Source organism: Oncorhynchus kisutch, linkage group LG19 (genome assembly GCF_002021735.2).
Source record: "Oncorhynchus kisutch isolate 150728-3 linkage group LG19, Okis_V2, whole genome shotgun sequence".
NCBI classification, from domain to species: Eukaryota; Metazoa; Chordata; class Actinopteri; order Salmoniformes; family Salmonidae; genus Oncorhynchus; species Oncorhynchus kisutch.
In genome coordinates this window covers 34,728,995-34,756,953 of record NC_034192.2, presented here as the reverse complement: position 1 = coordinate 34,756,953, position 27,959 = coordinate 34,728,995, and the positions used below count along the sequence as shown (strand labels likewise).

Here is a 27,959-nt window from a genome sequence, read left to right as displayed (position 1 = left end):
GGCTACAGAAGCTGACTCAACATGTAGGCCAATCAGACCATGCTACACATGCAGCTGCCCTGATAACACCAACACCAAAAACAGGCCTTCTTATATTGCTCCAGTGACACGACAGTAGAATAACTCATTGTTCCACTTTGAGTTTGTGTTGACTGACTCACCCTAAAGACATCCTGACTGACAAAGCAAATCAAAGTAATTACGCACATACATGTGAATCATATCTGAGATTTATTATAACAAAAAGTTCCAATCATTTGTCTTCAACGTCCAAGTTTGACAGCTCAGTTTGCAAGGCTAACTTCGAGATCCTTGCTTGCTCTGTCATGACATTATTTGAAAGTAACTTTATGACAATAAATACACTTTAAAGGGGTAAGATCTATGACGGCAATTCCAATCCTTCAGGTAACAACACAAAAAATATATATCTATCGTACAATTCAGTTAATAAATTAATAACTCACTCTGTACATTTGATAAAATGCTAAGTGTGATATTACAGAAAAGATTTCCATTGAATTAAGTCACCATTGGATCATTTATTCAGTGCCTACAGTAAGACCAAGGCATACATAACCCCCAAGTGTACATAACTAGCAATGGAATTAACTCCATTGACTCCCTCCCAGATTGCACAACATTTCAATAAATATTGATATGAGAACCCACATGGATAGACACTCTGTCTATCCATGTGGAGGTTGAACCATACTCTTGGCTACCACGTGCACGTTGATCAGGAGAATAGTAATCTATACAATGTAGCTCAATAAGTTTCCCATAAAATGTATTTTTTATTTTTTAAACAGAACATACAAATACACCTCTATTGACTTTCATTTATACTCAGGATATCAAACAGCCAATCCTGTCTATTCTTCAACTTTGTTCTGAATTATTCCAAACATATGAAATTGATAATAGACCTGATGCTGCTAATGTTTCTAAAAGTAGCTGCATATCACAATCAACAACAACCAGGTCCTAGTATCTAACACTTCTTCTGCCAGTGCACTGTCGGCGGAGTTGGCACAGTTAGTTGGCAAATAATTATCAGTTCAGTTCAAGCGGAGTGGATGAACCAGAATTGCCACTCATTGGTATGACGTTTCCGCTTCATAAGGTCAAACAGATGTAAACAGTTAATTCTACTCATAAGGTCAAAACAGGATAAATTCTAAATTCATTGGGGGTAGATCGGAGACTTTAAAGATTGGGATCAAGTGCCATGGAGAGGTCAAAGACTTCAGTCTTTAAGTCTCTGTGAGCGTGTCCATATATCCTCTCTTGGCTAGGTTTCATCCCCTCTGACAGATGTGCTCAGCTGCTATCCTCGCCCTCCTGAATGTCAAGCTGTGTGCTCTCGTCAACGTTCTCCAGAGAGTCCGCCCGCTGGATGGTCAGCTCAGATGGGTCCATTATGGGCAGGATGCTCTGCTCTGGGTACAACCAGGGCTTCTGATCCGGAGAGTTCTGCTTCTTCCAGTCGGGGTAGCTCTGGCCGGCCTTGTGAACACACTTCAGCACCTGCAGGGAGAGAGGAGGGTGTCAGAGACCTAGAGCTGAGCCCCAGCCTAGTTTTTCCCCCTCACTTACTGCACTTTTATACAGTTCTGCCCAGAGGCATATACGTGTGTAGTGAGTGTACAAAACATTAAGAACACCTTCCTAATATTGAGTTGCGCACCACCCCCCCATGTTGACTCCAATGCTTCCCACAGTTGTGTCAAATGGGCTGGATGTCCTTTGGGTGGTGCGACCATTCTTGATACACACAGGAAAATGTTGAGTGTGAAAATTCCCAGCAGCGTTGCAGTTCTTGGCACCTACTACCATTGCCCGTTCAAAGCACTTAAATATTTTGTCTTGCCCATTCAACCTCTGAATGGCACACACACACACACACACTAACACACAATCCATGTCTCAATTTTCTCAAGGCTTAAAAATCCTTCTCTAACCTGTCTCCTCCCCTTCATCTACACTGATTGAAGTGGATTTTACAAGTGACATCAATAAGGGATAATAGCTTTCACCTGGATTCACCTGGAAAGAGCCGGTGTTCTTACTGTTTTGTATACTCAGAGCCTTCAGAAAGTATTCACACCCCTGGACTTTATCACATTTTGTTATGCTACAGCCTGAATTTAAAATGGATTACATTTAGATGTGTTTGTCACTAGCCTACACACAATACCAAAGTGGAATTATGTTCTTAGATTTTTTTTTACAACTGAAAAGCTGAAATGTCTTGAGTCAAGTATTCAACCCTTTTGTTATGGTAAGCCTAAATAAGTTCAGGTGTAAAGTCACATAATAAGTTCAGTGGTGTAAAGTACTTAAGTAAAAACACTTTAAAGTACTACTTAAGTTTTTTTTGGGGGGGGGGGGGGGGGGATATCTGTACTTTCCTATTTATATTTTTTGACAACTGTTACTTTGAATTCATTACATTCCTAAAGAAAATCATGTACTTTTTACTGTATACATTTTCCCTGACAGTCAAAAGTACTTGTTACATTTTGAATGCTTAGCAGAAAATGGTCCAATTCACACACTGATCAAGAGAACATCCCTGGTCATCTCTACTGCCTCTGATCTGGTGGACTCACTAAACACAAAGGCTTCCTCTGTAAAGTATGTCTAAATGTGTTGGAGTAGCCACTGGCTATCCATAAGTCAAATTTAAAAAACAAGAAACTGTGCAGTCTGGTTTGATTAATATACAGTTGAAGTCGGAAGTTTACATACACTTAGGTTGGAGTCATTAAAACCAGTTTTTCAACCACTCCACAAATTCCTTGTTAACACACTATAGTTTTGGTAAGTCTGTTAGAACATCTACTTTGTGCATGACACAAGTAATTTTTCCAACAATTGTTTACAGACAGATTATTTCACTTATAATTCACGTTATCACAATTCCAGTGGGTCAGAAGTTTACATACTAAATTGACTGTGCCTTTAAACCACTTGGAACTTTTCAGAAAATGATGTCATGGCTTTAGAAGCTTCTGATAGGCTAATTGACATCATTTGAGTCAATTGGAGGTGTACCTGTGGATGTATTTCAAGGTCTACCTTCAAACTCAGTGCCTCTTTGCTTGACATCATGGGAAAATCAAAAGAAATCAGCTAATACCTCAGAAATAAAATTGTAGACCTCCACAAGTCTGGTTCATCCTTGGGAGCAATTTCCAAATGCCTGAAGGTACCACGTTCATCTGTACAAACAATTTTACGCAAGTATAAACACCATGGGACCACGCAGCCGTCATACCTCTCAGGAAGGAGATACGTTCTGTCTCCTAAAGATGAACGTACTTTGGTGCGAAAAGTGCAAATCAATCCCAGAACAACAGCAAAGGACCTTGTGAAGATGCTGGAGGAAACAGGTACAAAAGTATCTATATCCACAGTAAAACGAGTCCTATATCAACATAACCTGAAAGGCCGCTCAGCAAGGAAGAAGCCACTGCTACAAAACCACCATAAAGCCAGACTACGGTTTGCAACTGCACATGGGGACAAATATCGTACTTTTTGGAGAAATGTCCTCTGGTCTGATGAAACAAAAATAGAACTGTTTGGCCATAATGACCATCGTTATGTTTGGAGGAAAAAGGGGGAGGCTTGAGACCTACAAACCTGACTTAGTTACACCAGCTCTGTCAGGAGGAATGGGCCAGAATTCACCCAACTTATTGTGTGAAGCCTGTGGAAGGCTACCCGAAATGTTTGACCCAAGTTAAGCAATTTAAAGGCAATGCTACAAAATACTAATTGAGTGTATGTGATGAAAGAAATAAAAGCTGAAATAAATCATTCTCTCTACTATTATTCTGACATTTCACATTCTTAAAATAAAGTGGTGATCCTAACTGACCTAAGACAGGGAATATTTACTAGGATTAAATGTCAGGAATTGTGAAAACTGAGTTTAAATGTATTTGGCTAACGTTTATGAATACTTACAGTTGAAGTCGGAAGTTATTTGAAATGAGATTTTCATAATTACATTTACTTTTGATAAACCATATACCTTTAGACTTTTACTCACAAAGTATTTTACTGGGTGATTTTTACTTGAGTCATTTTCTATTAAATGTATCTTTAATCTTACTCAAGTATGACAATTGTGTACTTTTTCCACCACTGAATAAGTTGCATTGTCACGGTCGTCCTCCTCTTCATCTGAAGAGGAGAGGCGAGATGGATCGGAGGACCAAAATGCGGCGTGGTATGTGTTCATCATTCATTTTAATAAAGAAAACACTGAACACTGAAACCCTATACAAAAACAATAAACGAAATAACAACCGTGAAGCTAATGCGAACTGCGCTGAAACAAGCAATCAACATAGACAGGAACAATCACCCACAAACACACAGTGAAACCCAGGCTACCTAAGTATGATTCTCAATCAGAGACAACTAAATCAGAGACAACTAATGACACCTGCCTCTGATTGAGAATCATACTTAGGTAGCCTGGGTTTCACTGTGTATTTGTTCCTGTCTATGTTGATTGCTTGTTTCAGCGCAGTTCGCATTAGCGTCACGGTTGTTATTTCGTTTATTGTTTTTGTATAGGGTTTCAGTGGTCAGTGTTTTCTTTATTCAAATTAATGATGAACACCAGCCAGGTAGCAGACCTGAGCTCACTCCTCGTGCTTATTATAAGCAGCGCGTTACTGGTCAGGCACCGTGTTATGCGGTTAAGCGCACGGTGTCGCCAGTACGTGCCCATAGCCCGGTGCGCTATAGGGCAGCCCCCCGAGAGTGTCATGCGAGTGCGGGCATCGAGCCAGGGCGTATGGTGCCTGCTCAGCGGGTCTGGTCGCCGGTACGCAGTTTTGGTCCAGGGTATCCTGCGCCGGCTCTGCGTGCTGTGTCTCCGGGGCGCTGGGAGGGTGCAGTGCATCCTCTGCCTGCGCTCCGCTCGTGCCGGGCAAATGTGGGAGTGGAGCCTAAGGGAGAGGTGCGCGCAGTAAGCACTAGATCTCCCGTGCTTACCCACAGCCCGGTTCAACCTGTGCCTGCACTCTGGAGGGTCCGGGCTAGAGTAGTTGTCCAGCCTGGGGAAGTGGTGCCAAGGCTGCGCACCAGAGCTCCAGTGCTCCCCCACAGCCCGGTCCTTCAGGTGCCTCCTCCTAACACCAAGCCTCCTGAAGGTCTCCCCAGCCTGGTGGTTCCTGTGGCAGCCCCACGCACCAAGCTGTCTCTCTGTCTCCTCCCTGCAGGTGGTCCCGCCTGTCCGGCGCTGCTGCCGGAGTCTCCCGCTTGTCCGGCGCTTCTGCCGGAGTCTCCCGCCTGTCCGGGCGCCAGAGCCCCTCAGCCCAGAGGCGCCAGAGCTTCTGCCCCTCTGTCCAGAGCTTCTGCCCCTCTGTCCAGTGGGATCATTGAGAAGGGTGGCCATGGTTAGAAAGCCACGGAGGCGGACAATAAGGCTGACAGACGCCCACCCAGACCCTCCCCTATAGGTTAAGGTTTTGCGGCCGGAGTCCGCACCTTTTGGGGGGGGGGGGGGGTACTGTCACGTTCTGACCTTTATTTCCTTTGTTTTGTCATTATTTAGTATGGTCAGGGCGTGAGTTGGGGTGGGCAGTCTATGTTTGATTTTCTATGATTTGGGGATTTCTATGTTTCGGCCTAGTATGGTTCTCAATCAGAGGCAGGTGTCATTAGTTGTCTCTGATTGAGAATCATACTTAGGTAGCCTGGGTTGCACTGTTTGTTTGTGGTTGATTGTCTATGTTAGTTGCTTGTGTCAGCACAGTCCATATGATAGCTTCACGGTCTTTATTTGTTTATTGTTTTTGTGTTCAGTTCTTTCTTTAATTAAACATTCATCATGAACACATACCACGCCGCATTTTGGTCCTCTGATCCTTCTCGCCTCTCCTCTTCGGAAGAGGAGGAGGAAATCCCTTACATGCATGGACTCTGTGTGCAATAATAGTGTTTAATATGATTTTTGAATGACTACCTCATCTCTGTACCCCCCCTCCCACACACACACACACACACACAATTATCTGTAAGGTCCCTCAGTCCAGCAGTGAACAGATTCAACCAAAGACTAGGGAGGTTTTCCAATGCCTCGCAAAGAAGGGAACCTATTGGCAGATGGGTAAAAAAAATAAAAATTAAGCAGACACTGAATATCACTTTGAGCATGGGGGAGTTATTAATTACACTTTTAAAGATGTATAAATACACCCAGTCATTACAAAGATACATGCGTCCTTCTTGCCGGAGAGGAAGAAAACCGCTCAGGGACTTTACTTCACCAATGGTGACTTGGCCGTGATAGGAGAAAACTGAGGATGGATCAACAGCATTGTATTTACTCCACAATACTAACCTGATTGACAGAGTAAAAAGAAGGAAGCCTGTACAGAATACAAATCTTCCAAAACATGCATCCTGTTTGCATCAAGGCACTAAAGTAACATGCTAACCAAACCGAATGCGAGCGTGCGCCTAAGTGCGCCATCGCGTGCATGTTGATTGTGTCTGGTGTGGGGGTACAAAATCAGGCCACGCAGGTTGAAATATCAAAACAAACTGAATCAATTATATTAATTTGGGGACAGGTTGAAAAGCATTAAACATTTATGGCAATTAGCTAGCTAGCTTTCTGTTGCTAGCTAATTTGTCGTGGGATTTAAACATTGGGTTGTTATTTTACCTGAAATGCACAAGGTCCTCTACTCCGACAGTTAATCCACAGATAAAACGGTAAACCGAATTCCTTTCTCGTCCATCTATCCTCAGTCCTCAGGCTTCTTTTTTACTTCTTTGGACTTTATATGGCTGTTGGCAACCAACTCTATGGTGCATTACTACAACCGACTGGAGTGTGGTCGTCAGTTCATCTTTCAATCTCCCACGTGTGTATATGTTCCTTAAAACCAATGAGGAGATGGCACGTGGTATATGCTCTTAAAAACCAATGAGGAGATGGGAGAGGCCAGACTTGTAACATGTTGAGCGTCACAAATAGAACCTATTTCTATTTTAGCGCCTCGCCACGCAAACGCTCGCTGAGGCGCGCAAGCAGTGTGGGTGCAATGATTGAATAACATCTGTACATTTATTTTGCAACACTCGCGCAGGCAGTGTGCTCAGCATGTAATACTGACAGAAATGTGGCAAAGCAATTCAATTTTGTCCTGAATACAAAGTGTTATGTTTGGGGCAAATCCAATAGAACACCATACTGAGTACCACTCTCCATATTTTTAAGCATAGTGGTGGCTGCCTCATGTTATGGGTATGCTTGTAATTGTTAAGAACTGGGGAGTTTTTCAGGAAAAATGAGAAACGGAATGGAGCTAAGCACAGGCTAAATCCTAGTGTAAAACCTGGTTCAATTTGGTTACAATTTGACAGAGCTTGAAGTATTATGAAAATAATAAAATGGGCAAATGCTGCTTAATCCAGGTGTGGAAAGTTCTTAGAGACTTACCCAGAAAGACAGAGCTTTAATAGCTGCCAAATGTGCTTCTACAAAGTATTAACTCAAGGGTGTGAATATTTATGTAAATTAAATTTGCTAAAATTTCTGAAACATGTTTTCACTTTGGCATTATGGGTTATTGTGTGTAAATTTGTGAAAAAAAAGCAATTTTGAATTCAGGCAATAACAAGGAATGTGAATACTTTCAACTTCAACCCTTGGCTTGTGCCGTGGCGGAGATCTTTGTGGGCTACACTTGGCCTTGTCTCAGGATGGTAAGTTGGTGGTTGAAGTTATCCCTCTCGGGCTGTGCTTTGGCAAAGTGTGTGGGGTTATATCCTGCCTTTTTGCCCCTGTCCGGGGGTATCATCGGATGGGGCCACAGTGTCTCCTAACCCCTCCTGTCTCAGCCTCCAGTATTTATGCTGCAGTAGTTTATGTGTCGGGGGGCTAGGGTCAGTCTGTTATGTCTGGAGTATTTCTCCTGTCTTATCCGGTGTCCCGTGTGAATTTAAGTATGCTCTCTCTAATTCTCTCTGAGCCCTAGGACCATGCCTCAGGACTACCTGGCATGATGACTCCTTGCTGTCCCCAGTCCACTTGGCCGTGCTGCTGCTCCAGTTTCAACTGTTCTGCCTGCGGCTATGGAACCCTGACCTGTTCACCGGACGTGCTACCTGTCCCAGACCTGCTGTTTTCAACTCTCTAGAGACAGCAGGAGCGGTAAAGATACTCTCAATGATCGGCTGACTTGTTGCACCCTCGACAACTACTGTGCACCCTCGACAACTACTATTATTATTTGACCATGCTGGTCATTTGACCATGCTGGTCATTTGACCATCTTGGCTATGTTCTGTTATAATCTCCACCTGGCACAGCCAGAAGAGGACTGACCACCCCTCATAGCCTGCTTCCTCTCTAGGTTTCTTCCTGGGTTTTGGCCTTTCTAGGGTTTTTTTCCTAGCCACCTGCATTGCTTGCTGTTTGGGGTTTTAGGCTGGGTTTCTGTACAGCACTTTGATATATCAGCTGATGTAAGAAGGGCTGTCATTTGTGTTTTACTAACTTATATAATGTAATGATATTACAATGCACATAAGTGGGGTGCTATTCAAACAGGCTTTTGAAGAGCAGCCAGCTGTTGATCATTAATCAGTAGGTCAAGGTTTACATTCAATCACAGCTATGAGCCACACACACAATCTTGGTTTCACACACAAAGATACACCTTGCCCTAAATAGTTTAATGCTGCACGTGCTACGAAACCAGGAAAACGAGTTCTACAGGGCCACTGAACGTCAGTTGCTCTGCCTGAGAGACTACATTGTCAAAAAGCTGAGCAGGACCTTCCAGTGGGTTTCTATGGTTACTATTGTCATTTAAGGAGACTTGAATCCCACACTCGCTGTGCGTCGATTCGCACACTTTTACTACCTAGTTCAAAGACAAGAATTATCACTGTAGCTCTAACACACACTCAGGTATTGGCTGACTGTTGCTTTGGAGCTAAATTGAAAACCAGTTATAACTCTGTCGTCAAACACAAAGAAGCTAAAGATTTTAGCCGAAGGGAGATTAATAACAATGTTGTCTGAGGTCATTCACGTACCCTGGGAGCCAGAACCTGAGACGCTTTGTTCACCACCCACTTTGGAAGAGAACCTGAAATACAGAATGAACCAAATAATCCATAATCACTGCAACTCTTGGTACCTGTAGTGTAACATACTCTGTATCAAATATCTTTCAGCAAAGAAAAGACAACTGAAGCATAGGATTTGAAACAGGTCAGTCGAAGATGGGTCTCACCTTTGGGGTCAGCCTGTGAGAGGTAGGTAAAGGAGCAGCTATTGGGTCCTATGGCCTTCACTAGGTAGCCAGTCAGAAGGGAGATGGCTCTCACAAGGCCCTTTTTGGGAGGATATTTCTGTGAAGAAATAACCAAATCAACTGAGACATTATCACTTGCATACTCTGAAGCCATGTGAATGACAAGAAACACATTCATGTAACAACCCTGTCATATGCTGCGTCCATACTGTTCCAGGCAAATATTGAGTGAGAAACACTTTATACATGATGAGGTGGTTTAAATCTGGATTAATAATAATAAATTATGTTTTTATTGCAATGAGTCTCGGCTCAACCATTCCTATGGCTCAACGTCAGCTAATTGTCCTCGTATATGTACACTGATATCACATTCTGTAACTATTAGTAACTGCAGACAGACTGCTGTATGTACTGGATGGTTGCTAAGAGCCAAAGTCTACAGACAGAGGAGGTGGAGGTGCATGGCGTACATACTGGGTGTTTGACTGAGCAGTTAATGATCACATACTCGTCGTCCGTCACCTGCCACGAACGCAGCGTCACCACATCTCTGTTCTTCAGTGGCTTCGGACACAGCCCTGAAAAAAAACAGGATAACAAATTTAAAACAACTTGAGGAAAGATTTCTCATTTACAACACTCCCCCCGCCCCCCTTTCAATGTCAGGGTAACCAAAGATTCAGAGGCAGCAACTGGACTCTTGTGTTGACTAAATACACTCTGAAAAACAGGTCACTCATGCCTTGTCTGAACCCCTGAAGATTCGGTGAAGGGGTACCATGGAGGAAGGGATTCCTTAAAGCAAGGGAAAAGTGAAGTGAATCTTAATATGAGACTTTATACCAGATTTATTTCACATTTTCACCTGTGGTCATGTCATGTTTGAACCTGTGGTTTAAAGTGAATCATTAGTAAAGTTGACCCGTCAAGTTCTTGCACTGAGAGAAGAGATAAAACAACAGAGAGGAATGTGGAACAGCACACGTATCTCTAGCAGATAAGAGGAACTCACATGAGTAGTAACCCATATCGGCATTAGGTGAGAGACGGGCAATGTCAAAGCTCTCCAACATGGTGGGGTCCCACTTTCTGCGATACTGTCCATCATGAAGGACGTCGTACATTGTGGCGGCCGACACATCTTTTATGGTCATTCTGCACTGAAATACAAACAGCAAAAGTAAATTGATTATTGGAGTAAAAGAATACATGAATTAGATCTGTCTCTAGATCTGCTCTTATCTGTTGCGTACTCACTGTAATAAAATATGACACCAGATAAACCAATGATAATGGAAAGTTGGAAACACGCCCTAGATGCTCTTGTGATAATGTTGCCACAAAAACAAAAGGGTTGTGGTGGAAAACAGAAAAACTGTCATGCTGTCTCCAAGGGACATGGAAATGTCAAAAGGCTAGAGATTGAGATACATTGGAAAGGAGAGAAAAGAGAGGAAAATATTTTCCTTATAATGCAATGTCTATTCAGACTATGATATTCGTGATGGAATACAGCATGCCCCTGTTATTGTTTATAATTTAAAGTTTAAATTGACTGAAATTAAAAATAAAAATGTTGTCAACTCGACTGATCCATGGCCATGACTTCATACTGTTAGTTTTACATTACAGTGTATCAAATTGACAGTTGAGTCAAACCAAGATTTCCTTACTTTTATCTTGTGAACTTTTGGGACGTTTTTGTTTCCTTGAGGGGATGTTACAGGGGCCACCTCGACCCAGACCTCCATCCCGTTCTTGTCATATTTGCTGTACCAGTTGTCCGTTGACAAGGCTTGTCTTCTGAAGTCTGCAAAGACTGCCTCGTCTGGTATAATTCCCGAGAGAACTCGAGACATAATTTATATCCAACTATAAATCTTTATGAATGAATGAAAAAGCGGTAGCAAAAGAAGAAGCGAAATGCTACAGGTCACTGAATTGATGTTGTGTATCCACTCCGACCCTCTTGCCTCTAACAAAATGCTATTCTAGTAGTGACAGTGAGATAAATCCGGTTTTCTACTCACTGATTAGCATATCAAGTTGGACTGGATTTTTGTGTTAGATTCCTTACCTACCCAGTTTCCAGCTTATCTAGAACCCTTTGTGTGTTTCGTACTTAAAATCCAGGGCAGGGTGTTCTTTACCTGCAGTTTTACACCCCTCTCAACATGGCCACGCCCCTTTCAACAAACGATATCAAGTAATAAATGCAGGAGTTTGTTCGGCAAAGTCACGATAAAAGTCAATGTTTCGTATAGTAAATGCACAATATATTATGCAAAAATGCTGTGTCGTATTGAAAATATCCGTCCTCGTGGCACAGAAACTGGCCCGTTGGTTACTGATGCACTGTGAATTGCCTGATTAGGCCCATATATCTCTGGATAGGCAACATTCCATTCATTAGGGCTAATAACCTTTGACCAGCAATTACAATAAGAAATGGATGAAAAAGAGAAAATATACATTACAAATCAATATATATATATATATATGTATTTGAAACAAGACCGTGCTGCTCAACAATCTGACATTATTCATTAGTAGGAACAGTTTCAAATGACAATTTCGAAAATAACGTGCATGTAAAAGTAGGCCTATCCAAATAATCTAAATCAATAATATTCATAAAAGAATGAAACTTGGAACACCTTTGGTGAAATCTCTTTATTTCATGTGATACCTTTCGGTGTTCTTTAATGCTCCTTTTTTTATACAGCAGATAGTACATTATTCACACAAACGTTGCTAAACACTACATATTTCAAATGGACAGACACTTCAGAATAGCACACAGTTCAGTTGAGTACTCAGTCAGTGAGGGATAATAGAACAGCTGTTAAGGTAAAGACGGTGGTTCGACGTAATTAAGCGAATGCATTGGTGTGGTGGTGGGACATTTAGGGCTGTGTTTAGTTGGTGTGTGTGTCAATGTGTTTGTGTGTGTGTGTGTGTGAGAACGTGTTAAAGGACAGAGGTGGAGCAACTAATTTTGGTTAAGTATACAAGGCAATTTTACGGTTGCTTGTGTTTCAAAATAAATAAACACAAAACCAACGGTCGTAAACAGGCAATAGCGCTAAAGATTAACTTCACTGCACTTATTTTCACAGCAAGGGTGTTAGGAAGCGTTAGCTGTATCTGAGGACCAACTCTAGCTACCTGCTCTACAGAACTACTGTCAGCAGGCCTCTCCATCTTTACAATGTTGGGTCTTGATTCAGTGCAAAACGTTGGTGAACAAACAAGCAAGGCATCGTTTTTTCTTAACCATCTATGAAACCTGCATGATGAGCACGCCGTTCCTGCAAAAGTGTGACGAAAACAAGACAACAATATACATCAATTGGAGGGTGAGTAGGCAGACATCGTATGGGCCCAATGCATGTTTCCATTTAGTGTGTAAAAAGCTTTGACACCTGCTCACTCCATAGGCTCACATATGAACTTTAACACAACTCTTCTCCTCAGACACAAGATGTGTTAGCATGTGTGCGGCTATTTGATGTAAGTCGCTGTGACAGCTTTATCGTTTCAAAGTGTATATCAATATATTTAGGTTAGTATTTTCCACTACAATGAATTTGGGATCATGTCCCTTTTCTAAAAATGCAAATCCTTGTTTTCTTAATGATTGGCTATACATCCTTTCTGCAGCATCCTCTTTGGGAGACCTGCCAAAGTAACAAAAAAAGTTGCCATTGAAATCATCAGTCGATTACTACAGTAATCCTAAATGAAGTTCTTTGGCTGTTCATGCCTTGAAAATGTCCTGATAATAATGTCCCTTATTCATGGTCCCATAAACCATTAGGCCTAAATTAATAGCTTTGATTTGAGCCAACAATGAGAGGAAATAATATTCATAGTTTAGAGGGGAATCTTTTTAGAACAAAATATATCAAAACCTTGTGAATAACTTTGTTTATCACAGAGCTAGAATTAGTTGACCCCCTCCAGACTCGCCATTGGAAATAAAAGCAAAGATCCAAGGGACTGAGACCGTATCCCTTTAATAGTCACTTAAATAATCTCAAACAATAATCACTTCACAACAACGCAATAACCCGAGAGCAATTAGCTATATCAGTCTGCAATCCTATATAATGTCATGCAGTTGGATGAAAAGCTGAACATATTCAGCTTTCAACCTATTCTGTGTTCGACTTTTAACCTTTAATATAGTTTAATATCTGTTAAATACAGAGTAATAGCACATCCACACGGTTACTCTGAAAAGTCACTGAGTCGGAAGGGGGGGGGGGGGGGGGGGGGTTGGTTGAGGTTCTCAGGTCGATGGCAGTGAGCCATGGGTGGGGAGAGTGGCCACTGAGAGACAAGCTGTTGGTGGAGTGGAGGAAGGTCAGGTGGGTGTTTACTAGCAGGAGCAGCTGCTCTCCGTCACTGCCATCTCTGGTGGCTTCTCCAGTTTGATATCGATCACTGAGAGATGGTTAAGGAATAATATAAAATATTATTCATATTTTTTTAAATGACATTCCACAAATTTAACCAAAATGAAATCCATATGCAATAGATAACCTGGTTCTATGTTATGTTTCCATCCAACCTTTTTATGCAATTAAGTACAAAAATTGCATGACAGGCCTGATACAAACAGCAAATGTTTCTATAAAAAAAACTTTCCAAATGTCTACAAAACAAATTACGCTAGGCAAGGTGGGATCTATGTCAAATAAATTAGTGGCGGTAGAAACGCTTTTATGAGCAAATATTTATAAAATGACCATCATATTGAAGTAAACTTGGAGTCATGTGACGATATGTTGTGTGGTCCTCCCACTACGAATCGGGAAAGCATGCAGTTTATTAGGCTACAGCTGAAACAAGTGATGATCTTCACAGGGTGGTGAAAGTGCAAGGTGATGACCTTGATGCTCTTTCCAATAAATATTGAGCGTCTTATTCTGGTGACATGATCGATGCTTGGCTGCCGTTTGACAAAAATAATCTTACTCTTTTGTCCATAATAATGTCATCATGTAAGCCATACCCAAACTGAATCTGCCAGCTGTTGGCTAGAGAGCACATGCCAAGACCACAGTGGGCACATTCACTATTTAACACAACATTTTGTGTGACAAAACCATTTTTATGTGCACAACGTCATCACGCACAGCCTTTGATCAGCAACATGTCCATTTGATGGAAACATCTCTGGTGGGAAAACGTTTTAACGTGCGTCCTCTTTAATGCAGATGTTTTAACATGAGCATGAAATTCTGTTAATTGGATAGAAACTTAACTACTGAAGCATTTCTTGAGCGTTAATTTACATGTTGAGCTCAAACTTGCTCCAAATCATTCTGCCTCAGGTCTAACCCCCTTGTGAAAGGATACTGTCCTCTTTGCTCTTCTCTGGTGTGCTATCCATCCCAGGTAGGGCTGCAGCAACACGGCGAAACAGCTGAGGAACCACAAGAAAATAACCCGTGGATAAAAACAGCCATACCACACAGCGCATCAATAACGTAAAGTTGGCCACATAACAGTGACGAACTACAGTACACCAAACATTAGGAACACCTTCCTAATATTGAGTTGCACCCACCCACCCCCCATTTCACCCTCAGAACAGCCTCCAATCTTCAGGGCATGGACTTTACAAGGTGTTGAAAGCGTTCCACAGGGATGCTGGCCCATGTTGATTCTAATGCTTCCTACAGTTGTGTTAAGTTGGTTGGATGTCCCTTGGGTGGTGGACCATTCTTGATACACACAGGAAATTGCTGAGTGTGAAAAACCCAGCAGCATTGTTCTTGACACAAACCAGTGGACCTGGCACCTACTACTACCACCACCTGTTCAAAGGCACTCAAATATTTTGTCTTGCCCATTCACCCTCTGAATGGCACACACACAATCCATGTCTCATTTGTCTCAAGGCTTACAAATCCTTTCTTTAAAAACTCTCCTCCCCTTCACCTACATTGATTGAAGTGGATTTAACAAGTGACATCAATAAGGGATAATAGCTTTTTCACCTGGTCAGTCTGTCATGGAAAGAGCAGGTGTTCTTAATGTTTTGAATTCTGAGCGTATATAGTAACATCTATTGCAAAGTCAATATTTCTATTTCCATTTAAAATAAACATACAACATATATTTGTACATAGGGCTACATGCATTGGACAAAACTGATATGGTTATTACACATTAAAATCTTGGAAGATGTCTCGATAACACTAAAAACAATGCAAGAAAATGCCCCTACAGAATATTTAACATTTTCTTGTTAACTTGTCACAAGTTGCCATGTAATTGTTCATATTTTATGCCCATAAAATGTCCATGATTCCATGCCAAACAGTGAGAAGCAGACATTTTGTGAAACAAGGCAAAATAAGAGAAAGACCCAACAACAACATGGAGCTAGACAGTGCAGTAAAACTGATGCTGAAGCGTTCTAAAGCAGTGGACAGGATTGACAACATGACTTGAGCACTGAGGGGAGTCACAATGTAGAAAGGACTAGGTGGACAAGTCTTGAGGAGCCAGGTGAAGAGAGGTAGGATGGAAAACTATAAGTTGTGAAAGAGGCAGCTGACACTAGGAAGGCAGACTGGGCTGGACTATCCTGAGTGAACAGAAGCTCTACCTGTTTGACATTGTAGCCAGTCTTTGCGCTGGTTTCAATGAACATGACATTCAGTTCCTTAGCTCTCTGCTCGCCCTCTTCCGTGGTGATCTGTCTGCTCAGGCCACCGCCGAGAGGACGGAGAGATAGACAGACATGAAAGAGGACAGGCAGAGGGGGAAGGGAGAGATGGAGAGAGGAAAAAAAGAACGAGCTCAGAGATTCCAGTTTTTGGTTAGAAAGAGGTTAGTTTGGTCCCATCTCTGAGGAACAAAGGGATAGGAGAGGAAGCAGCTTTGCTGAGAAGATCAAACAGCTTGACACAAACAGTACAATCACTCGTTCCACATTAAACCTCTAATCCACGTGGTACATCACAAATTATTATTCCTAAGGCAGGCAGAGCATAATGAGCAGTTCTGGAGGCTGTTTGTACACCTGCTGGTGGTAGCTGGACACCCACCTGTTTGACGTTATAGCCAGCCTTGGCACTGGTCTCTATGTACATCACATTGAGTTCACGAGCTTTCCTCTCTGCAGCCTCAACAGATACTTGTCTGCCATGGTCCCAGGGGGAGGGACAGGAGGGGAGGGTGGTGGCAGTGGGTTGGGAGTGGACACCAAATCAAAGTGACATGGGGAAACACCGGGGAGAGGGAACAAAATAAATAAATAAAACTTAAAATTTGACAAAAACAAAAAAGGAAAACTCCACTCCAAAATTATATTTTGGTATTTGTTTCATTAGTCAATTGTTGACGTAGTCCAAAAAAGTTTTGCTTGTCAGCACTCAAGTTTCAAGATGTCACTTTCAAAATACAGAAATCATCCCTGTATGATGCATATTACAGGGATGATTTCTGTATTTTGAAAGTTACATATCAGAAATGGAGTAACTCCAGCATGGAGTTCAACAGATCAAAATCAGAAAACATATGAAAATGTATATACATTCAAGGGACGAGGGAGGAACCAGGCTTTGACAAAGGCTTTACACATACAACGGTTGTCAAAATATGTCGACATTTAGTTCAGGGACCACATTACTGTTTACCACCACACCAACTACGCTCGCCACACACACAATGTACCTTTTATCAGCCAAGTCTGTTTTGTTTCCCACAAGCATGATAATAACATCACTTCCTCTCTCTGTTCTGACGTCATCAATCCACTTTGAGGTTTGCTGGAATGAATTGAGATCTGAGGGGAAGAAAATGAGCAACTTGAAATGTATACAAAATGAGCATGACCACTTTAAATATCGTGTGAGGTATGAACTCTGCAGTGAAAGGTTTATTAATAAAGTTAGACACATTTGCAAATCAGAACAGTCGTTGCTCTTCATTGGAAGTACAGTTGATTTCAGTAGAGTAGCCAGGTGTTAGTAAGCAAAAGTAAACAGTAAGTTAAGTTTAAGCACAGAAAGGAATTAGTCCCCACGCCACTGTTAATACAAGGGAATACTCCCTAATCCCCATGAAGTTGCATCATTAAAGTCCCTACAAGGTATAGTGACACTGACAGCCTCCAATAATAGTTAACACTACTCATACACTGAAAGCTGTTGTGATTTTCTACTGTGTTATAGAAGATGACAACCTCCTTCCCAATGTAATGTCCCAGTGGCCCACAACCCCTACAGTGATGAGGGCACAGCTCTAACTAGGCCAGGAGGCTCTGACTCACTGGTGATGTCATAAACCACCACAGCAATGGTGGAGTCGCGGATGTAGCTGGGAATGAGGCTACGGAAACGCTCCTGTCCAGCAGTGTCCCAGAGCTGAAGCCGGACCTGGGGATTGGGATGGAGGAGGAGGAGGAGAAACGGGACAGACGGAAAGGGGAAAATGAAGAAGAGGATTGACATAAAAAGAGTTGCAAGAGAACAGCAAGGCAGCAGAGGTGAAAAATGATCATGCATCTTGGAATAGGAAAAGCTTTCCCCATGCAGCTAGCAGATGACCTGTTCCCAATGTTGATCCTTTTTAGTGACCTATTACGGATGGCAAATGTTCCAAATCAATGCTTTCGGTGCAATTAAAGTCAACCAAACATTGCTGGTAACCTCTGCTAGCCTTCTCCCTATTCCTTAGAAAAGCCCCTTTAGGGACAACATTTCCACAAGCACCACTGGATGTACTGAGCTTGAGTTCCATCATACCCCTCTATAGGCCTATTTGCACCTATTGGGAAAAACATAGAGGAAACATTGCACTAAAAGTCATCTACTCACTTTAGAGTAGCATAGAAGTTGCAGGGAAAGGAAGCCCTGAAGCGCCAATAACCTATTTCCTGATCTGGTTCATCACTGACCACAAGCAAGTCTGGTTCAACTCATTGCTACAGTCCAGTGACGTTGCCAAGCTGTGGAAATACTGTTTGCCCTGTTCTCCCCTTCCATCCACTGAGAGAAGGGCAGGGACTTGATACCTACTTGCTATGTCATAAACCACCACAGCAGCGGCTGAGTCTCTGATGTAGCTGGGGATGAGGCTGCGGAACCGCTCCTGCCCGGCCGTATCCCACAGCTGGAGACGAATCTGTGGCCAACCGCGCAACAAACCGAGGAGCGGACACAGTTCGAAACCCAGCCATGTGGATGGAGGGGAGGGGTGGACAGAGGGAAAAAAAACGTATAATGATGATGGAACTAAAAACAGAATCATGGCAGGAAAGAAAACTTGATTGGCTACATGAAAAATTATAATTAAACTGCAAATTATAGTTCCTCAACGTCCATACTAAACAAGCAGTCTAGTTGGGATGAGATAAAAAGCTGACTACCTAAGCCCATTTTTGACAGTGGCATGTAGAGGGATATACAATGTTTATGCATGGGCACAAACTCAAGGGACACGTGAAATGGTTTCAAATGAAAGGCTCCAAGTGATGCAATGACATAGAAACAAAGGTGGTACTTACCGTACGATCTTCCAGGTACATCGTTTTCGATAAAAAGTCTATGCCAATTGTAGCCTGCAAGACAAACAAAAAAATATTCTCAAACATCACATGACCATACTACATTCAACAAAAAGCAGAAAAGGGATGGCCTTGTGTCCTTATTCTTTTTCAGCTTTGTAGCAGATTTTATGCAAGCTACTATCAGGTTAGAAAAACAGAACATTACCCCCAAGCAAAAGAACCAAAAGAGCTTAGAATAGTATTAGGCATTAGTTTACATGCAATAAATAACCAGTACTGTACTTGAGATGAGGTAATGTACCTGATAGGTATTGTCAAAGCTGTCATACATAAACCTGGTGATAAGTGATGTCTTCCCCACTGTAAAGACAAGACATGCAGAGCAGAGAGCATTTAGTTTACATTTTGACATTTAGGCAATTCCACAGTAACAGAATGATAGAGACTGATTTTTCACATAAAAAAATGTACGCCAAACAAAAACCAATGATTGCAAAGTTAAATAAACCATACAACTACGCACAATGACGACTTATGACAATTTCGTTTTTTTTTTTTTACAAAAACATGTTTACTTTTTTTTTTTAAATATTTATTTTACCTTTATTTAACCAGGTAGGCAAGTTGAGAACAAGTTCTCATTTACAATTGCGACCTGGCCAAGATAAAGCAAAGCAGTTCGACAGATAAAACGACACAGAGTTTCACATGGAGTAAAACAGTCAACAACACAGTATAAACAAGTCGATATACGATGTGAGCAAATGAGGTGAGATAAGGGAGGTAAAGGCAAAAAAAGGCCATGGTGGCAAAGTAAATACAATATAGATTTGCAATGGAAGAATGTGCAAAGTAGAAATAAAAATGGGGTGCAAAGGAGCAAAATTAATTAATTAAATACAGTAGGGAAAGAGGTAGTTGTTTGGGCTAAATTATAGGTGGGCTATGTACAGGTGCAGTAATCTGTGAGCTGCTCTGACAGTTGGTGCTTAAACCTAGTGAGGGAGATAAGTGTTTCCAGTTTCAGAGATTTTTGTAGTTCGTTCCAGTCATTGGCAGCAGAGAACTGGAAGGAGAGGCGGCCAAAGAAAGAATTGGTTTTGGGGGTGACTAGAGAGATATACCTGCTGGAGCGTGTGCTACAGGTGAGAGATGCTATGGTGACTAGCGAGCTGAGATAAGGGGGGACTTTACCTAGCAGGGTCTTGTAGATTACATGGAGCCAGTGGGTTTGGCGACGAGTATGAAGCGAGGGCCAGCCAACGAGAGGGTAAAGGTCGCAATGGTGGGTAGTATATGGGGCTTTGGTGACAAAACGGATTGCACTGTGATAGCCTCCAACTCAACAAATTGGATGCAGTCTATTTTGTAAATGACGTCGCCAAAGTAGAGGATTGGTAGGACGGTCAGTTTTACAAGGGTATGTTTGGCAGCATGAGTGAAGGATGCTTTGTTGCGAAATAGGAAGCCAATTCTAGATTTAACTTTGGATTGGAGATGTTTGATATGGGTCTGGAAGGAGAGTTTACAGTCTAACCAGACACCTAAGTATTTGTAGTTGTCCACGTATTCTAAGTCAGAGCCGTCCAGAGTAGTGATGTTGGACAGGCGGGTAGGTGCAGGTAGCGATCGGTTGAAGAGCATGCATTTAAGAGCAATTGGAGGCCACAGAAGGAGAGTTGTATGGCATTGAAGCTTGCCTGTAGGGTTGTTAACATGCCAGCATTGAACAGTGTTCAGTGATAGCTAATGCCACTTTTTACCATAAATGGCAGCTTGTTTTGGGTGGAACTGTTATAAGGCTTTGCGTTTTGAGTATGTTTTTTAGTTGTCATGTGTTTTTTTACATCAAAGTTTGGCGTAGGAATTAGCCTTACAATACAGGCAGTATGCCCGTGTAGCACCTCCAATAAACAGCTTCAACCAGCCTTTGAATTCAGGGTTTGATTCAAACTCCTTTCTGTATTTTTTTGTGTACAGTTTAAACTGATACATGATGAGCTAGCCAGCTAGATGTTTAGCTTTTGTCACAGAGACACACACACAGTGGACAAGGTGAGTAAGTGACTGAGGCTGTGTGAGTCAAATGCAGTGATTTATTTTTGTGCAGTGATTTATTTTAGACAAAGAACATTTTACATTTACATCCCGCCCTGAATGTAAGCCAGGGCTGGATCGGCCAGTGGTTTCTTCCCGCATGCGCGATTCATTTGCAGTCTGGACAAGGAAGGGGTGAACATTTGCTCTGACTGCAGCGCGAGGACTGAGCTGCCTGTGAGTGCTTTGGGACAGGGGTGGGGCCCATGGCAGCAACAGCTGCTCATTGAGAAGAGTAAGAACTATAGTGCTTTCACATCAGTCTCTCCAAAAGTCTCCAATAACACCAGAAAAAGTCGCTAGATTTGTCGCAAGTCAATGTTTTGAAAATGTTTCACTCAAGGGGTCTGAATACTTGCTAAATATAGGAACAAAGTCACTAAGTTGGCAACACTGCTGGCTGCTGAGGTTGATGCAGAGAAAGAGGTCAGTGAGTGTAGCAGAGGGGTGATTGTGTAGCACGTGAGCTAGTTGACAGGTGACTGCTAGGCTCTTAATTAATCCTTCCTCAAAAACCCATTGGAGAAGGTGGTCAGAGAGGAGGGACCTTGTACCTTCTCCACTAGTTGCAGAGATAGGATGTGAGTAATCAAGGAAAATATCAAATCAAACAAAGCCTAGTAGTAATGCTGAGCGATTAAACAAACTGAAAGTTATTTTTTGAACAACTGTTGGTAAATTATCTGTTCAATTATTTGTATTCCATGTTCTTTTTTGGGTGAGCTCCGTTTTTCTGTTTGAGGTGAAGAAAAGATTACTTTGAGAAGCTCCATAGCTTTAGTGGTAGTGAGTTAAGATGATCAGAAATACTTGCAGACATCCTCAAATGGGCATATTTGCACATAGACCAGGTAGCCTAGGGCAACTTATGCGTAATCAGGTGCACAGCTTTACTCAACATTGACAGGAACTCTCCAAACAAAAGACAATGAAAAAATGAAATTAAATAAAACACTTGTTTCTCAGTGTAGCATAGATTGAGCCTTGCAAACAACTTGTCCACTCCGACAATGAGAACAATAAGACTAATAATATATTGAATGCATTAACAGAAATTACTGTAAATTATTTCTAATCTGCATTGTTGGTTTGATAGGGACTAATGGTAAATGTACTACAGGTGATACATGTAATGGGGTATTGATAAACAGTCAAAGGGCAAACAATTCACACAATGAAGTTATGAAACAATGAATGCGCACCAATCCACGGGAGGGAGTGTCATCTGGAGAGCCACACTCCCATTCTTCTTAGACTGTCCACTGAGACAGGTGCAAATGAGACAGGTGTCTCATAAGGAATGACATATATATTTGCGACCGCTATACTAAAACAATCGACTAAATGGGGTCAGCCCTACTTCGCACTAATCATAAATCCCCTACAGTTATTCATTAGATTATTCTCTACAATATAACCTTAATATGCTTGTACTTAACAATATTGATCAACTAGATTGAGGTGACCGAATAAAGTTTAGACCGCACAGCTCTTGGATGTATCTCTTCCATTGTCGGTGTTGGGAGGCATTTCCATGCTTTGGACCAATCAAAATCAACTTCATACCCTTGTCATTTTCATCTCCAGATTCTTGGCTTTCATTGGTGATCAATCTAAATTGAGAGGCCGTATCAATGGCGATTTAAAGGGAAATATTCCAAAATACACCATGAAAACTGCAATAGATTAAATTTCAATGTCTACCCTCCCTGAAAGCAGTCTGTTAGCTTTATAAATACATACACTGAAGAAAAATATAAAACACAACATGTAGAGTGTTGTTCCCCAGTTTCATGAGCTGAAATAAAATATCCCAGAAATCTTCCATATGCACAAAAAGCTTATTTCTCAAAAATGTTGTGCACAAAATTAGTTAACATCCCTGTTAGTGAGCATTTTTCCTTTGCCAAGATAACCCATACACCTGACAGGTTTGTCATATCAAGAAGCTGATTAAACAGCATGATCCTTACAGGTACACATTGTGCCGGGGACAATTAAAGGCCACTCTAAAATGGGCCGTTTTTTCACACAGCGCCTCAAGTTGAGGGAGTGCGCAAATGGCATGCTGAGTGCAGGAATGTCCTACCAGAGCTGTTGCCAGTGAATTTTAATGTTAATTTCTCTACCATAAGCCACCACCAACGTTGTTTTAGAGAATTTGGCAGTACATCCAACCGGCCTCACAACCACAGACCACGTGTATGGCGTCGTATGGACGAGCGGTTTGCTGATGTCAACATTGTGAACAGAGTGCCCCAAAGTGGTGGTGGGGTTATGGAATGGGCAGGCATAAGCTACGGACAACCAACACAATTGCATTTTATCAATGGCAATTTGAATGCACAGAGATACCGAGACCCATTGTCGTACCATTCACCCGCCACCATCGCCTCATGTTTCAGCGTGATAATGCATGGCCCCATGTCGCAAGGATTTGTACACAATTCCTGGAAGCGTGTTCCAGTTCCCGCCAATATCCAACAACTTCGCACCGCCATTGAACAGGAGTGGGACAATATTCCACAAGCCACAATCAAATCTATGCAAAAGGAGATGTCACACTGCATGAGGCAAATGGTGGTCACACCCGATACTGACCGGTTTTCTGATCCATGCCCCTACCTTAAAAAAAAAAAAAAGTATCTGTGACAGATGCATATCTGTATTCCCAGTCATGTGAAATCTATAGATTAGGGCCTAATAAATGTATATTAACTGTAACTCAGTAAAATCTTTGAAATTGTTGCATTTTGCATTTATATTTTAGTTCAGTATATATGGCCAATTTAGTTTTGTAGTCTGCGGATTTCATTTAGAAAAAGCCCATGTTATCACACTAACCTGCAGCCACTAGCTAGCTCAGATGATGTTGGAAGTTAGCTCCGTTCTGCTCGCGGAGCGTGACAGTTTTACTGAGCAGCGTAGAACTTATTTTTGACCATGGCCGCGATGACAATCTATTCATGCTAATCATGCTAAATTATCAGAGTAAATCATCTGTAACATCTGAACCGTATATGGTAAAGACATGGGTATGGGCTATTGTTTTTCTGATGTAATTCTCTATTGAATAAACATTTTTATAAACCTTGAATGAAAGAGTACAACAGTGGTCACCAACCTAGTCGATCAACAAACATTTCAGTAGAAAAGCCAACGATAAGGCCTTGCATGCTTATTTGTTTTTTATTGTCTGGCACTGTTGGTGCTAGGTGCACTTGATTCAGAAGCCCTGTGCGCCAGGCCGGGAGTGTTCCCAATTTTAACCTTTTCATTTGTCTGAAGGGATAAACTGACTACCCGGGGGACTGGGAGAGCTAAATTAAAGGGCATCTACTGCGCTGGCCAATCAGATAGCTCAAATCACCATGCCTAAAGCATCCACGACCCCACAGCAACGTTTCATACTAGCCTATGTGAGATTTCATTAATTTTAAAACCATGACCATTGAGAGACTGTCAAAGAATACAGCAAACATTTACAAAACGGCTTCTCCCTACTTCCACTCGCACTACAACCAGCACTGCATCTGCAATTAATTAGTAGCCAAGTGTATCGATAGGCCTGCATTTTATTATTAGCAGCTCATCATGTTTATTTTAATATCAAGGATTATTTCACTTACTCTGGTCATAGAAACAACATGGATTTGTGCATGAGGCAGAAATAATGCAATGCTACTCGAGTGTCACCATTAGGTGGAAGACTTCCCTCTCTCTGGTCAGTCTTATCGGAGGGAGGGAGAGAGCAGGGACCGTGAGAGGCAGACCCTCTGCTGCTGCTGCTTACTTCCCCTCTCCCGACTGACCAGATGCAGGTACCATCAGTCCAGTAAAATAAAAAAACTAATTATTTGCAAATTATTTCCATTTATGCGGAGTTGTGCCTCGGAAGTGATACAACTGATCAAATGTTTTTATGAAAGCCAGAGTTATGAAATATAATAAGGTCTGAGAAGAACAACATTGGCAGGCCAAGCATAGCAAATAGTAAAAAATATTCACTAATGTTGGGATGTGTATTATAAGCAAGACTGTGCATAGTCAGGGAATTACCACACACCTCAGTGGTTGAAGTGACTTGAAATATCACTTAACACAAACCTCATTCCGAAAGAACTGTCTTTATTTAGGTTACTGTTGCATAGTCTTACATTTTTTTACTCATATTTTTAAAATCCGAGCAGTAGATGCTCTGCTTGCTTTTTGACTCAAACTGATCTTGAATCAGAAAAGGTTGACAACTGCCCTAAAACATAGCAACCCATCTACTCAGACTCTTGCCAGCTAACAGGCAGCTGCTTCATTAAAAAACAAATCAATTTTTATTTAATTATAATGTTGCTAGTTACTAACCAGATGGCTACAACTAGATGACTGGAGTATCAACAATGGCTTACTACAAATTCTAGTTAGCCAAATAGCAATAACATTAGCACAGCTGGCTAGTTAACTTACATTAGCTACAGCAGGCACAAGCCAAAACAAACTACTGCCACTTTGTGGCCTGGAGTATTTCAACAACACGGAGGTAAAACCGCAGCTTTTCTAAACCCAGAGGCGCAACATCGCGAGATTTACGGGAACGCTTACGAACGAGATCAGGCCGGGGTTTGGGGTTAGAGAAGTCAAATTCCTCGAAACCTAAAGGCACAACCTAGATTTGAGCCAATGTCTTAAGTAGTTGAACATGTCATTACTTCAATCTCGTGAAAATTACACATTTTCGTCAAAAACTACATCCAAGGAGCGTCTTTAATTTGACGTACTGCACAAGAGCATTTAGGCACGAGACGACCTTAGACCCGATGACCTATTTCTGCGCAGCTAGCCAGTGTCGCCATGACATCTACAAGTGTGATCGAGATTTCTATTAGAGAAGCAGTTTTTGCCCATCTTTGGTAAAACTGTTCTATGTGAACAACAAAGAGTGAACTGCCGACACTCTGGGCAGAGGTTCTAAGTACCTAACTTTATCGGCAGTCAGAGGTCTCTGCGCCTGACCCTTAATTTTCAGTGGAAAGTGCTAAGGCGTCATTGTGCATACAGACGTATGGTTTGTTGAATTTACAATCATTGTTATTTGTTTAGCATACAATAAAGTGAAAAATCTGAGTCTCTGCATTATTCTGTACCATATAATTGTCAAATGCTAAATTATGCAGTTACCATATAATTGTCAACTTGCTAAATTATGCATGAGCATCTGTGGAACTGCAATTTGGGAGGAATAGTAAACGTAGCCTATGCAGAGTTGCTTTATTATGAGCATTTAGCTATTAAACAATTGAATATACTGACAGTGACCATGCGTTAAGCGGTCATATTGTTTATTTGTATGATAACATATCTAAAAACGAATCGATAGACTACTGAACCCACGGCGCTGAGCTGGCAAGGGTGGAGCCACGAATGGAGGAAACAGCTAGCACGCTAAAATGGACTGGAAAATCAACAGTTTTGAGTCTATGCAAATCTAAATTAAGATTTATCTGCGGAAATAATATGCCTCATGTCTTGTTTGTAAGCGGCCCAGTGCGTTTCCACCCAAGCTAACGCGTTACTAGGCTCCCCTCTGCTGACAGACGTGGCTTAGCAATGTTAACGTTAGCTAGCTAACAGTACCTAACTGTTAAAGTTAGCTATATGACTCTACACAAGCTGAAGCTACAGTAGCTGGCAAGTAAACATAAAACATTAACGTAACTAGTTGGCTAAATAAGTCTAAGTACCCAGCAGAAGTGTAACTTCAAAAAACGTTAGTGAATGACACCGACAATTCAGTAACGTTCTAGTAGTGTAGCTAGACAACTTAGTTACAGGGTATGCATGACTTGGCTAGCTAGCTAAATACGTAGGTATCTTCTTGGGCAACATCTCAAGCAACACATTTTCCTGATTAAATTGGAAAGCTAGCAAGTTCCCTTTACGTGTTATAGTCATTGGCTAAATTATACCTTCTAGCTAGCTAACCTAACGAGGCATCGTCTGAGTTGTTTAAAGCCTCATCGTTCTGCCTCGGCCTGACTAGCTACGGTTCTGTTAGGCTAATGCCAGCTGGCAGTACTCACCAAAACAAATAACCACATAACATGCCCTAAATACTCCTCCACTTACCACTTTGCTCGCCTAAGAATACGAGCTTAAATTTCCGCAGGGGGTTGCCAAACTCTCCGCCGCCGGTCGTGGTTGACATCTTTATCAAAAGATAAACAGCTAGCTATATGGCTTGTTTTCTATGTTGTCTCGATAGGAAAGAGTAGCAGGGTAGTAAAGCCAGAGACCGTAGAGAAAGCGAGACACCCACTCTTCTTCGATGGAGTTTAGCCAATGTTCTTCTTCGTGGGAATTTCCGGGAGACTAGACGCTGTGCTGCTTATTGCTGCTTTTCGCAAGTCGGATTGTGGCTTGCACATTCTGGTAAAAAAAAGAAAAAAAGTTCAAGGAGATATTTTTTAAATTGCACCACCAACTAGCCCTGCACCTTACCTATACACTATCCCCAAAACCCACTACTTTGGCCCTAAACGATTGTACACCAGGCTGTTGACCAGGGAGGATGGGACACGCTCCCTCAAACTCCCTATAGATCTTCTGCACTAAAATCTCTCACACCCAACTATTTCTCTGGTGCTGCAACTACCTTACCTAGCTGTGACTTCCGCTCCGTCAACACAGTGCAGTTGACCACTATGGCTATAAAACACAAGAAATCCAACCTTACTGAAACTCGTCCTCTCAATCTGTCTCTTCAGGCCTACTCACGGGGGGCTCCCAGTCAAAACCGTCATTCTTTGGTTATCCTCTACTCTCCTTACTGCCTCAGCATATGAAACATTTTTCCCCACTTAAACTATGGCAATCTCAACCTGCCTTTTTTGTAAAGGGCACTTCAGATCCCCAGCTGCATGGGCATCCCCATGGCACCTAAAGCATTGTAGCGGGTTCGGAACAAATGCCCTCACCAAATATGTGACCGACTACCTCAAGTCGGTCTTATGTATCAAAATGTGAAAATTTGT

General features: G+C 41.9%; 2 protein-coding genes across 6 annotated transcripts; both read right to left on the bottom strand.

Moving 5' to 3' along the window:
- Positions 1-214: 214 nt before the first annotated feature.
- On the bottom strand, positions 215-11,437 carry LOC109864306 (START domain-containing protein 10). Its single transcript, XM_020452017.2, has 6 exons — positions 10,979-11,437; positions 10,318-10,465; positions 9,780-9,883; positions 9,282-9,399; positions 9,082-9,134; positions 215-1,530 (listed from the first exon to the last, which is right to left on the bottom strand). The coding sequence occupies exons 1-6, from the start codon at positions 11,162-11,164 to the stop codon at positions 1,324-1,326; spliced, it is 816 nt and encodes a 271-aa protein (XP_020307606.1). The 5' UTR covers positions 11,165-11,437; the 3' UTR covers positions 215-1,323.
- Positions 11,438-11,959: 522 nt separating this feature from the next.
- LOC109864739 (ras-related protein Rab-6A-like) lies at positions 11,960-27,606 on the bottom strand. Of its 5 annotated transcripts, XR_002251488.2 has the most exons (9): positions 27,055-27,328; positions 19,139-19,197; positions 18,835-18,888; positions 18,347-18,452; positions 17,001-17,112; positions 16,373-16,466; positions 15,931-16,024; positions 14,673-14,739; positions 11,960-13,754 (listed from the first exon to the last, which is right to left on the bottom strand). XR_002251488.2 is itself a non-coding variant. In XM_020452652.2 (8 exons), exons 1-8 carry the CDS (start codon positions 27,131-27,133, stop codon positions 13,690-13,692), a joined length of 636 nt encoding a protein of 211 aa, XP_020308241.1. In that variant the 5' UTR covers positions 27,134-27,606; the 3' UTR covers positions 11,960-13,689. The 5 variants fall into 5 exon arrangements, 4 of the variants coding, with proteins under 4 accessions (XP_020308241.1, XP_020308237.1, XP_020308240.1 ...); XM_020452652.2 differs by lacking the exons at positions 16,373-16,466; positions 18,347-18,452 and adding an exon at positions 17,599-17,704 and having other exon boundaries at positions 27,055-27,606; XM_020452648.2 differs by lacking the exon at positions 15,931-16,024 and having other exon boundaries at positions 27,055-27,528.
- Positions 27,607-27,959: the final 353 nt, after the last annotated feature.